Genomic DNA, 14,010 nt, shown 5'->3' on the forward strand with positions numbered 1-14,010 from the left:
ATTTTTATCGAACTGGTGGTTGAATGATTCAGTTCACTCTGTAACTGAATGTAACTGTAAATGAAATGTTTCGCAAATTTGAGTTAGTTCCCAAATGGAAAATGTTCTAGTGTCCTTAAGTATTTAATTACAGTAAACTTTACTAAATTTGCTAGACACAAGTGTTTTTGAGTATTACCATAGAACATATTAAAATATACTACAGTACTTGATACACTTGCAACAGTAAATAGTACAAAATATTACAGTTTATAGTAAATAAATAAAAAATATTTATTTTAAATATTAAATTTAATATTAAAATTTCACATATTTGGTCAATTTGTAGATTTCAATTCTGAACAGCACAGCATCGCGATACTTCTTGGTATCGTGACGTGCGTTAGCTGGTATCATACCGTGAGATACGTTTATGGTATCGTGACAACCCTACACTGGATAAAATATATATTTTTTATTATGTTAAGTGTAAAGGAAAAAAGTATCAGTATCAGCACAAGTGCAGGGAAGACGACTATATAAACTATTGAAAAAACATCAAATCACATAATATGTCCGTACGGAAAACAGCTCAGAAGTGTTTGACAAAAGACGAAATTATTAAAATATTGTGCCGTTTTTATTTTTTGTAAAAATCACACAGCTGCTAGTTCATTCTGCAGAGACACATCCATGCAGTTAAACATTTATGATCTCACAGCCATTATATAAGCAATTAAATAGAATATTTGCTGTTAGTCAGCAATTAATGCAAATTTACATATGAGATCAAAAGGTGTGTATCATACAATATACAACATACCCCTGATACAGTAAATCAGCCTGAACAGTAGGGAGAGAAAGCTCACCTTAAATGTAACATTGGGGGGGGGAGACATTACTGTGAAAACCTGCACACCAGGAAGTAAGGCTCGATGGAAACGTAAAAGAAAACACAGACATCGGTCAACACAAATGAACAGAGGAGAGACACTGTGTAAGTCTACGTAACAACACAAACGTCACACTAGTTCAGACGTTACAGATACAAATCAAGTGGTTCATTGTTAAGAGCTGTTTTATACAAAATAAGATCATGAACGACATGCAAAAAATAGCGATGAGAAAAATACGAAAGCCGTTTTGGGAAAGTGCAGCTTCGGGTCTCACGTTTTGGTACTGATGATGTCAAGGGGTGTATGACTCACGACTGATGTCCCGTGTGAGGTACAGCCAGCGTGAGGGAAACCAAAACACAGCTGGGGTCATCCTAGGGTCGAAGGCTGTACACGGGTGAACAAGTCTCTTTGTTGCAGCACGGATTGTGTCAAGAGAATAAAGCAGTCTTTGATTCCACACAATTGAACTGTTGTCTCTCACAAACCCAGATTCGCCGCCCACTAATATGGCAAGGACGTTTTTTTTCAGAATTTTAAAGGAACAGTTCACCCAATGATGAAACCTGTTATTATTTTTTCAGAATAATAGAACGTCGTTCTTAACAAACAATGACAGGATTTTCATTTTCAGGTGCACTGTCTCTTTAACAAATGTGTACTTCTGAAACAGAGCGTGAACTCCCAAAAATCAATTCTTCCCCCTTCTCGGCCAGCGCATGGCCTCGCGTGATTGTCTGAGCACACGTAGGTGCATCTAACATGGAAGAACATGACAAGCTGCCTCAATTTCCAGGATTCACTCCATGGAGAACAAGAGGGAAAGGGGCTCCTTCACTTTAACCAGATTACAGCCTCCTGCTGCTCAGGAGATGGAGCCATTGCCTCACAGTTTCTGGGAACATAAGCTTTCTGTTAGGGGTTATTACATAAACAATCACTCAGACCTTCTGTTTCATCAAAGTGCCATAACGGATAATGTTTCCAGTCCCTGGACCTCGGCACTATTTCTTGGGCTACTGTCTATGTGAGAAAGATCGGTTTGAAGGAAGCAGCGATTTTCACACAGAGGAGCGGAGGCAGCAGTGAAATGGACATCCTGCCAGAGGATCCAACAGACCATTTAAAAACAGGGGGTAATCACACTTTACACAAACGCACATTCATTTTCAACATTCACACATCCCAGTTACAAATGCGAAAAGGGTCTAAGCTGTTCCAGTTGCACTTCAAGAGATATTCTTTCTTCTAGTAGGTCCTAAGAGAGAAAATTTGAGAAAAAAGCCCATTTTGTCAGACATTTGTGCATATAAAAAAAGAGGAATTATGAAAGACTCAATGTACCTTCAATTGCTGTTGTAATTCACTATTAAGTCTGGCTAAAACCGTATTTGTTTCTTTGTTTCTTCTAATGGAAGCCTGGATGGCCTTCTTATCTTTACCGAACGACCTGTTTGTAAACAAAAGAACAACTTAGGATAAGACAAAAAATGCATATTGAGGAGCTCTTACAATTAATGACTCTGACCTTTCTCCTTCAAAAATGCAGTTATTCAGTACAGGTGCCCTGAATCGTGTCTGACATACCTTGGAATCGAGGGCTGGGTTGCTAAAACATTGGCTATGACGTTAGACTTTTGCGGAAGGTCCTCTGTATCTGGTCTCAGCTCATCTTCTGATTTCAGTCTTCGACGGACGGGTTTAGGGGGCGGGGCCAATGGAGTGGATACTTTGGCCTGTGGAGAATGTGTGGTTAGTGTTAACTGGTGTAGACACTAAAAGACAGGTTGGTACAGACTGACTTACAGAGTTGACAGTTGCTGCAGTTCTTTCTTCTGGCTGAACTTCATTCTTCACCGTTCTCATCATCTCGGAACCTTCTGCACATCTTTCTGCCTGTACACAAAAAAATTAGATTATCTTTCACTATACAAGTCCGAGCCCGTTTCCCATTTCAACCAGAATTCAGTTATGGTAGGGTTAATTTTTTACCTGTCCACTGTCTGATATTTCTCCATCATCTGCAGGGTGGTCCACAGCAAAAGCCTGGAACTGGCTGAAGTCGGCAAAGTTGGGCTGTTCTGGTATCTGCTGGGGGGATGTGCTGGTATGTGCTGGAAGAACGTCTCCCTCTACCGGACGATGGCCGTGTGGCATTGATGTCTACAACATGATTGCATTTGAACATTACACAATTCATAAACGACCTAAAAAATTATTTAAAACAATAATTTATTTGTCTATGATCTACCTGTGTGGGTAGTGGTCTTGGAGGCACTGCTGGGGGAAAGGCCACCACACCTGCCTGTTGAGAACCTTCCGGAAATAAAAAAAGAAAAGTTTAGTAAAAAAACACCCACAAACTACCCTTTTCTATCCGTGTATGTGCTCATATACCAGCGGGAATGGCAGCAAAGGTTCTATTCATGTCTAGAGAGGAGGACCTGGAGTGTGAAGCGTTGGGGCGAGGCGGAGGTGGGGGTGGTGCCACCACTTTTAGTCCCTCTGGAGATGCTCCAGACTGAGACCTGCAACAGATATTAATTAAAGTATTACACACAACATAACTCATCTAAAGCACAAGTTCGTTGCCATTCAAAAGAAACAACCTTTGTCGGTTCACACCACTAGATATTGGCTCTTGGTCAGATGAAAATGAATCTGAGCTGCTGTAGCCATCACCTGTAATAAACAAGTCACATTACTAAATGTATTACACGAGCACCACCTCACAGTCAATTGCAGGGAATGGGAATGGAATAGTTTAGATGAGCTTACCAACAGTGGCACTAGGATACTTAATAGTTGCTGCTAGCTTCGTCTCATCAGGGAGTTCTGGTGGTTTAACCATCAATGGACTCGTCGGATGTGTGTGATCTGTACAAGCAAAAATGAATGATTTAACCATGTTGCTATGCAGATATCAAGTGCTCTGACTGGTTGCTGTCTTTAAGCAGAAAGAGCGCAGAAATTAGTTTGTGGAAATTTCTGGGATTTTGAAAAATACCACTTAAATGGAAAATACACTGGATAGCAAACACAAGAGTAAACGCTTGATCATTGTTCAAACCTAACCATCTACATTTCTAGCACAGAAAGGTGTTCTCAGTCAGAATACATTTTATACATTAAAAACCTTTATAAGATTATAAAAGGACACACCACTTCCGGTTCTCTTAAGCTCCATCTCTTGCATGTGGATCTTGCTAGGAGTCATTCGAATGGGAACCGGATGAACTATTGCTGTATCCTGCAAAGAAAACAAGCATATGAACTGCTTCTGTCATAAAACTCAAATGACTTCTTTAACAGCAATAAAGATTCGCCTAATTTGTCAAAAATAAAAGCAACCGTAAAACAGTTCATTCAAAAATTACAGTGCTGTCATCTACTCACCTTCATCTCATTCCAAGCCCATATGAATGTCACTCAATTTTATAAGAAATTTAATTTCTTACTTATTGAAAATCTTTTGTGCTATTGCTCGTAAAACACTTTCATGTAATAAAGATGCGCATATTAAGATTTGCCATGCTGCAGCTTGTTACGACACACACATGCCAATAAGGTTTGGCATCGCTGAAGCTGGTATGACATTTTGATACAGGTTGTTATTTAATTAAATATGAATGATTATCAGTTATAAACAACCCAAAACACACAAGTTGGGAGACACTTTTGAGTATGATTGCAGAACTTTAATTTTTGGATGAACTGTTTCTTTAAGAACTCTATACACAACATATGTAACACACATATGTATCATATAACATGTGTTATCAAAACACTTCAACAACACAATCAAAGGACAGCCAGCAGAGCCATCGCTTGGATTAAATTTGAAAGAAAAAGCAAAAAAGAATTATCTCTAAGCTCAGCAAGCAGAAGAAAAACAAACCAATCACATGATGACATCATCGTGCCTGAGAAACATGCGCTCTCAGAGAGAATTTCAGGGTTAATGAATATCATTAATTATGAAAGTGCACTGAGTGATTGACTTACAGGGTCAGCTGGTGCAATGTTAGAATCAAATTGGGTCAGAGTTTGTGAGCTTGAGGAGCGTTCGCTAAAAGTCTCCCACTGCTGGACAGACAGAGCAAAGACATATCAGCACTCTGGAGCCCATCCACTCCTCACACAAGCAAACAGAAGCCATAATTCAACAATTGTGTGCTCTACCAGTCCCCCAATTACCACTGAAAGGCGAACAAAGAGAATTCTAGAAAGAGAAACCCAATGATTTTTCTTCATTGTACAAAATTTTAAATGATTAAATTGAACACAAAAATGTTAACTGTTTAAAAAGTGAGCTTTCACTGCTGAAAAGTGAATTTAACAATGAGAGATGTCCGAAACCGTTTTAAAATTATTTTTGTAAATAAACTTGTTTTATATCACACAACACGGGAATCACAGGAACACGTTACGAGTCAAGAACTGTCATTTGCAAGCGATTTCAGTTTACAGGAAATAAGCCAAAATACAGAGAAAGTTACCAGAAACACGATATGAATGAGGAACTTTGATATGTAAGTAATTCAGTGTTTGTGGGTGCAGTTTACTATAAGAAATATGTGAAACTTAAATAATTTTGGCAAGTGAACTTCTGTTTTCTATCACAAGCCATAAACAATATGTGTGAAAAAACTATGGATTGTTTGTAATGTTCATGCTGCAGTTGTCCTTTACAATGTGCAAAAGTACTGAGAAATGTTTTTTGTAAATCAACTTAGTTTTTCCATTACAAGCCATCGTGGCAACACGATACGAGTGATTTTGAAAGTTTAGTACAGTGGGAAATATTGTTTGACAAGTGAACTTGTGTTTTACAAGCATCTTTTACACTTTACTATAAGAAATGTGCAAAACAGTTTAAAAATGATTTTGGTGAATGCATGAAGAAAAAAAACTAGCGTTTTCTAACAAAATCGTTAACTGGAAAACCATGAATAAAGAAAAATGAATGAGTACATTTTAAAATTAAATGTACTTCATTTACTTCCTATATAAGTGCCTGGTATGGCCCAATGATTCAATCGAATCTCAGTTTTATTTCCCACTAAAAATCCTGTTTAACGCGTCAACAAAAAGGAAATTAAATGCATTGCATTTTAACATTGGCTTTCAGCGTAACATATATTATAAGAAATGTCCCTTAATATCAGTTTTCTGACAAGATTACCACATTCCAGCCTTATGTCAACAATTACGAGTGTTCAGTGTGAGGAGACCTCTTCCTCCTACTCACACGTTTATTAGTTTGATTTTTCCCAAAACAGAACTGACTGGTAGTTTCAGTGATAGAGATTAAATTCATCCTGAAGGATGATAAAGAGGAATTCTCCAAACCTCATTGTTCTGATTCAGTTCAGGCCAGTTCTGGTTTAGAGAAGGCATGGACGGAGACTTGTTTGGAGTGTCCTCAACAGGGGAAGCAGAGAAGCCCACCTCTGGAGCCGGTTCTGGAATGCCTGAATCATAAACAGACAACAATTAACATCTTTGTACAGATCCTTCAAAGTGAATGAAGACATCCTGTCGGTACATTATTGAGTTATTAGTGCAATTGCAATTGGAATAAAAATCAAAAATGCCAAAATGGAAGAGAATATTGAAGATATTAAGCATAAGAATGAACGACAAACTATACATTAAATCCTTTGTATTCGGTAGGCAAAGGCATCAATATTCATATATATATTAAATATATTCAGTAAATAATTTACGCAGCTCTCTGCATGTAAAACCAAGTATCTCGGCTCCAAATTGCCCAATCTGAAGCCGTGGCCCGCACAAGGCATTTCTGCTTACCTGCCGAGTCATCCAAGTCAATAAGCTTTGGCATTAGACTCTCTGGGAGCTTTTCAGGAAGGTCATAACCGTTTTTTCTCGCTACCACGAGATGAAATGCAGCGCAGAACTCATCCAGGGTCAGGGCGCCATCTTTATCAAAGTCTGATAGCTCCCTGCAAGGTGAAGCAGGCCATTCAATATTAATTAAGGTGGATATTTTGAAGACGCTAATAAAAACAAGACAGCAAAGATAACTTTTGATTCCAATGACCAAACAGGCTAAAACAAATTCAGATGTCAAAGATTATCAACATTGGGTTGTTTTATGGAAAGGGATAACTTGTGGCGGCTAGATGTGCGCCAGCCTTGGTTAAACACATCTGTTTTTCAGAAAATGTACATGAAGGTCATCCAAAGTAAACAAAGCGCGACAACGTAAGCCTTGTAAACCTACTAACCAAATGTGAGACAGTTCCAGAATTGGGAGCTTCGACTTTGTAAAGAATTCCTTCGCAGCAGAGCCTGAGCAAAAACAGACATGAATATTGTTAGGGTAGTAGTGGCTTACAGTTGTAGTGACTGTAAAAAAACAAGATCTCACTGACCAGGGATGAAACCGGTTAGATCAGTCTGGATGGTCTTAAACTGGTTTATGTAATACTGTCTTTGCTCATCTGTTATTTTCCAGGGGTCATCGTAACCGCTGCCATGTCTTTGGTTTTCATTTATGGTTCGTACCGCTGTGCTCTCCGGCTGTTTGCGGTAGAGAAAATTTTGTCACAATTTTAAATTGGCAACTGAGGTTAAAACCATAAAGTTCAAAAAGCAACTTCCAGTAATTCAAGTTCTCTGAACAACTGGGAATTCAGATAACATTTTGGCTTCGGTAAATATTGAATATTCTTTTCTTCTGTGCTGTGACAGATACACAAAGCAAACATCTGTTCTGTAACAGAGACCTTGGTTACAACAGGACGGCGCAGACAGACTCTGAACAGCAGATGTATACACAGATATATATGCTCCGCTGCATTACCTGAGCTGAAGAGGGATGCATTGGAAGTGTGCTAGAGGGGGGCGTGTCTGTAAAGCTGACCCAACTTTCTTGGACAGGAGGGGGCGAGTGGGCGGACCACATCCCATCACCTGTTACTGGTGCTTAAGAAAGAAAAAGGAAGAATTAAATACAGCAAAATTTTGCAAACACTTTACAAAATGTAATTCACCAGTGAATGACCAATCAGAATCAAGTATATAATACATAGAGAGATCCTAGTGTTACATATCCAGTACCTGGCTGTGCTTCTCTAAAAGGTGGCCAAACAACCCCTGGCACTGAAGCTTGTCTCTCCACGTTTCCACCGCTGGCCTGCCGTTTGTGCTTCCTCCAGGCGTGAGGCGAAGTGGGAGGAGACTGATGTGGTGACACTACAGGAGACGTGGTGTCCGGCTGGATAGAGAGATAAAGTTCATTACTAACTCTACTGACCTCTAGCTTAACAGATGGCTATGGAACGACACAGAGTCACTTGAGCGAGGAAGCAGTCATTGACCAAATAAACAAAGGCTTACAGTGTACTTATAAAAGAGACCACCATCAATCTAAATAACCAGCAATCGGAGGTTTTCGTTCCTCGCTGTATAGGACCAATGAAGAATTCAAGGAACTCATCCTACAACTCTTTAGTTTTCAGCTCCTGTTATTTACCACAATGCCACCTCACTACCAAAATGTGATGAATTTAGATAGGCTAAATAAAAATTGCCAACTATTTTGAGACTAATAGTTGAAAGAGCCTTTGAACTTAAGATGAATTTAAGATGAATTCCCTCAAGATGAATTTAGCACGCACAGACATTTGAGATATGGGAAGTGCTTGAGTTATCTGTGGGGCGCATGTATTAGGATGCTGAAACCATTCTAACAAGCAAGATGAATGACGAAAGAGTACCTGGGGATCAACAGTGGGCACACAGGGCTGGATCATCTCATGCGCTGATACTTTTTTGCCTTGAACTCGGGCTGGAGGTCTGGGGATGACACCGGAATACGACCCCTGGTTCTCGGTGTCTGCGTACATGACCGCGTGCCGTGACTCCTGATCGTTCTTGCCCATCACAAAACGAGGAAGGGGCAGATCTCGGACTGTACAGAGAGCTCAACATTAGACTTTCACATATATAGAAATAAATAAATTCACTGCCCGTCCAAAAAAGTCACACAGTAATATTTTGTTGTACCGCCTATAGCTTTGATTACGGCACGCATTCACCATGGCATCATTTTGAAAAGCTTCTGCAATGTCGCAACACTTATTCCCATTCAGAGTTGCATTCATTTTTCACAAAGATCTTGTATTGATGATGGAAGAGTCAGACCGTTGCACAAAGTCTTCTCCAGTAAATCCCAAAGATTCGCTATGGGGTTGAGGTGTGGACTCTGTGGTGGCCAATCTATGTGTGAAAATGATGTCTCATGCTCCCTGAACCACTCTTTCACAATTTAAGCCCGATGAATTCTGAATGTGTCATCTAGGAATATGCCCGTGCCATCAGGGAAGAAAAAAAATCATTAATGGTATAACCTGGTCATTCAGTATATTCAGATGACCTCATTCTTTGGGCACATTGCTGAACCTTGACCTCTCATCCAATTGGAGGCACTCACCTATTTGCTTAGTTAAATCAAGGTTGTGACTTGTTTATGGATGGGCAGTATATATAACTATAGCCTGCAGCAGGTTCGACAGTATGACAAAACCAATATTTTCATGAGCAAAGGATGTCACATAAGAGCAGTAAAAAAGGTTTCGGACAAAACCATGAAAACAATGGAACAGAAATCAATCTAAGCAGAGTTCATCCCGAGTATATCTTGTCTCCAGGGCAGCATCTGCAATTTCCTGTGGACTTAATTTCACAGTTCTTACAGTATCTTTAAAGCCTGGTCTTATTTCCTGCTTCTTAATTTCACAACCAATTTCTTATTCCTTTAAAGCCCCGGTGACTAACTTCCCCAAATTCATGTGCAGCTTGGGATATATGAAGGGAGAAACCATGACCTACAATAAAAATCATGCAATCTGTATTCCAAAAGTTGCGTTTTTTTGTAACTTAAATGCTAGAGGATGGAGCTAGCGATGCCGACATCATGGGTCAGATTAGCAGCAAAGCACTGTTGCTTTGAATAAAAGTGTTGTATAAAGAAATATATCAATGTAAATGCATTTGACTTTTAAAACATACAAAGAAATTATGACTATTAACAACTTAACATTGTATAATTGCATAAATTGTTTTATCCTTTTATTCACTTATAAGTGAAGATATATTTATCATACTTTTAGTGTTTTTTTTATACTGAGAATGTACTCTTTATATGAGATTTTTTAAGAAAACTTAATATAATAGAAAGAAAGTTTTGCTTTGTCATAATAAAACACCTTGAAACCCAAATACCAGCAATAAAAACTAACTCTTGTGTTTGGAAAATACACATCCCAGGGCTGTACAGTGCTACGAAAAAAGCGGTCCGTGCCAAGAATAAATGTATTAGTGTAGCACGCTACAGTTTGGTAGGTGCATTAGACAGAGCCATTGTTTGTGTGAAGTGCGTTTGTCGTTGTCCTTTTGTTTTAATTTGTTTTCCGGCCGATGTGGGAAAACATGGAAGGAATCACGAAAGTGGAATTTTACAACTAAATATGTCCTTTGCTTGTGCTGCGTGTCTACAAGTGAATGAGTTGCACTTTAATAAGTTAAAACCATGACACTTGTGGATTTGTCTGCATCTTAGTATACAAGAACATGAACACATGAACTTTATCCACAGAGTTCTACATTTATTTTATGAGTATTTCACTGTTTGAGTGAAGCTACTGTCAAACACACTGAAACTCAAGCGTATTAAGTTGAACCAGGTGATAAAATAATTAACTTGTAGTAAATTTATAAACTGTTGTAAAGAATATACTATAGTAAGGTTCGAATATGCTTTAGTACACAAGAATTTGTAAATACTATAGTACTCTGAAGTATTTTTATGGACAAATGTATTTACTACTGTATAGTAAGGCTTTGAAAATACAGAACTCAGGAAAAAAAGGAAAAAACTTATTTGGGAATAACAAAGATTTACTTCACCCAAAAATGAAAATTCTGTCATCATTTACTCACCTTTGAGTCGTTCCAAATGTGTATAAATGTCTTTGTTCTGATGAACACAGAGAAAGATATTGGGAAGAATGCTTATGACCAAATAGATCTTCCCCCCTGTTCACTCCCATAGTATGAACATTACTTTATCATTTTTTTGGTTCTGTTGAACACAAAAGAAGACATATTGAAGAATATAGGACAGCAAACCATTCTGGGTCACATTTGACTACGATTGTATTATATCCCACTATGGTAGTCAATGGGGGGCAAAATCTGTCTGTTACAAGCATTCTTCTAAATATCTTTCTCTGTGTTCATAAGAACAAAGAAATGTAGGAAGATTATGAACAACTCGAAGGCGAGTAAATGATGACAGAATATACATTTTTGGGCGAAGTATCCCTTTAAATGGCCCTAATTTATCAATTTGCATTGTCCTTTTTCAGTAACCCATCTATTTTTGTGATGACCTGCACTTGTGTTTTTTTTAAAGATGATAACAGATGTATACTTGTGCTAAAACTGTTTGGCCTGTACAAAAAAACATTAAACCTCCGTAGCACCGGCGCTATGTGCCAAAGTGTTAACGTACAGCCCTGCATCCTGTTCTTTTGAGTGAAGAAGCAGTAAGATTATCCTCTATTCGTGTTATGTAATGGATGCAACCATCACAGAGTCATTTGTCAAAAGTATACGATAGCTTCACATTAAAGTGACAGAGGAAAAGAGCATTTTGCGGGTATAGTGAACGAATGTACAAACACTCTTGGTCTATAATGTGGTTTAAAAGGTTTGCCGCTACCAACCGCTGTTCAGACTCTCCAAACGCAGAGGCAGTCCGGACTGGGCCAGTGCGATGAGTTTCAGCGCAATGTAGAACTGACTCCGACCGAAATGACCCAGACGTGTGGCTCCACACAGTTCAGTGATCTAAAAGAACAGAAAGAGACCCTTCAATTAGATAACCAGACGTGACATACAATAACATGTCCTGAGTTATTATATTCGGCATACAAGCTGCGTTTAAGTCTACTGACAGATGAACAAGAAGTGGCATGTGTCGCCGTAAATAGGTTTCTTAATGGCTGTTGCTAATGTCAATATCTCGAGGGCGAGGTGGCTAATGGCCAACATATCAACAGTACCATCCAAAAATACTTCAAATATGTTGCTTAGTCATGTCTGAACCAAAATACGACACAGACACTAAAGCCACACCCTCAGACACATGAATCTGCATTTTTTGCATCTCATGTGATCATTGTAACTTTTTAATATACTTGTAATATACTTAACATGCAAATAAGTGTAATTCCTGTTTACATCACGTTACACACATCACATCTTAATGACTAGTGTCTCCCAAGACAAATTCACATTGACTTTAACAACGTGATGGCAGTTTAACATCTTGCTTGCAATGGAAAAAGCTAAAAACTGAATAAATAAATAAATACTAGTAATTTCTGATCATCACAGTACTGACCTGGCGGCAAAAGAGAAAACAACAACAATATATCTCTATATGTAAGAGGAAGAAGGCACAACTGACTGGCAAAACAGGAAACAACTCATAGAAATGCATCATCTGTTGAGGTCAACTCAAAGAGACCTTATAAGTCAGCTTTAAAAGCTCTCTTGGCGTTTCCGAATGATCCATAAGAGCACTCATCATGTCTCTAATGATGAGCCCAAGCCATCATGCCCACTTAAGCGTCATAATAATACAGGCATGCTGACTAATACACACTCACATCAATGATATTCATACAATACCTGATGGACCACCTCAGCCGAGAGCTGGGCCGACCTGAACAGGTCCAGAACTTTGCCGTTGGACGCCACTTTCTTAGCGATATCGACATCACAGGACAGGAAGAGTTCAGAGTAATATTTCTGCTCGCCATCGCTCAGCGTTAAACTCTCCATTGTGGATTCGAACCCGCAGCTGGTGTCTGTTCCTTATCGGGCCAGTGTCGTGCTTTTCAGTGTAAGTGCGGGACGACAAACTACACAAACACCAGCAAGGTCCCTCTGCGAAATGGACGGACTCGGAAGAGGAGGTTTTGGGCGTTCGTGGTTGCTTTTATGGACCGTTAGTCGCTGTCTTTGCTCTTGTCTTTTGGCCCTCGCAAAGTCAAGCAAACTACTAGAGTATGAGACGTCGGGATACGACAGCAACAACGCCGCGACTCGGTTCCGCCGGTCCTCGAGCTCGTTAAGCGGCGGGTTTAGCTGTCAGGGGTGTGGTGAAGTTCGCGTATCCGCCGAATTTCGTTAGGAATAAAGTTTCGGGCTCTTCGGGCTGCTTCCCTCTGCAGACAGCGCCGCCATTCCTGGAACCCCGTGACGTCATGGCCTCAGCACGGAGGACCCGGATGGACTGTGGCGTCATATACGTGTCGTCATCAAAGGGAATATAACGATCTTGTGGGTTCAAACTTTTTGAAATCGCTTTATTTTCTCACAAGCCATTCTATATACAGTCTGTGTATCAGCTGTAACACATTTATATATACATGTTTATATACACATATATAAATCTTGACATAGTATACGTGTGTAATGTATACACCTTTTAGAAACAAAATCATATTAAATAGTTTTTAAAAGAAATACAAATAAAACCATGTTTTTAGAATGATCTATTCGTTTTTGCCTTGTCGTTAAATTATTAACACATTTACTTGAAGAACCGTTTGGAGCATAGCCTACTGTATGTTTTATAAACTGGGAAGTTGTATTTCACCAATATTCCAGAGTAGTCAGTTAGCTAACTAGTAAAACTGTACAGTATGCTGAAGACTTTTATTACCATATAACATTTTACCAATACACACGAAAACATGAATCTGGTGTCCTCCATTCTTTCCGACAACAAAACGCCTGAAAAAAACAACTCGGAATCATGACATCAGAAGTGGGAATTATCACGTGGTCTAGGAAATTCGATAAATCCCACTTCAACCCAAAAACTTAATTATGGAACGGTGCTCTTTTAATGTTAGCATATACGTTAAATATTTAACACTACTAATTAAGAAGTAACATTAATGTTACTAAATGCTTTTAATGTTACTAGATCCAGACGTTACTTCTGGGCTGAAGTGGGAATTATCGAATTTCCAAAGGCAGCATTAACATCGTCCTAGTCGGAATGCTATGAGGAGGAGGCTCTAGA

General features: G+C 39.0%; 1 protein-coding gene across 3 annotated transcripts; it reads right to left on the bottom strand.

Annotated features, from left to right (window-relative positions):
* Window positions 1–597: 597 nt before the first annotated feature.
* Window positions 598–13,225, bottom strand: reps1 (RALBP1 associated Eps domain containing 1). Of its 3 annotated transcripts, none has more exons than XM_056764976.1 (20): window positions 12,606–13,225; window positions 11,636–11,759; window positions 8,624–8,817; window positions 7,965–8,121; window positions 7,708–7,829; window positions 7,277–7,424; window positions 7,130–7,193; window positions 6,690–6,844; window positions 6,228–6,349; window positions 4,881–4,958; window positions 4,038–4,125; window positions 3,654–3,752; window positions 3,485–3,557; window positions 3,273–3,403; window positions 3,127–3,191; window positions 2,868–3,038; window positions 2,682–2,771; window positions 2,463–2,611; window positions 2,220–2,325; window positions 598–2,133 (listed from the first exon to the last, which is right to left on the bottom strand). In XM_056764976.1, exons 1-20 carry the CDS (start codon window positions 12,756–12,758, stop codon window positions 2,065–2,067), a joined length of 2,358 nt encoding a protein of 785 aa, XP_056620954.1. In that variant the 5' UTR covers window positions 12,759–13,225; the 3' UTR covers window positions 598–2,064. The 3 variants fall into 3 exon arrangements, with proteins under 3 accessions (XP_056620954.1, XP_056620953.1, XP_056620955.1); XM_056764975.1 differs by having other exon boundaries at window positions 4,881–4,961; window positions 12,606–13,223; XM_056764977.1 differs by lacking the exon at window positions 4,881–4,958 and having other exon boundaries at window positions 12,606–13,224.
* Window positions 13,226–14,010: the final 785 nt, after the last annotated feature.

The sequence above is a fragment of the Triplophysa dalaica genome, chromosome 13 (assembly GCF_015846415.1).
Source record: "Triplophysa dalaica isolate WHDGS20190420 chromosome 13, ASM1584641v1, whole genome shotgun sequence".
Lineage (NCBI taxonomy): Eukaryota > Metazoa > Chordata > Actinopteri > Cypriniformes > Nemacheilidae > Triplophysa > Triplophysa dalaica.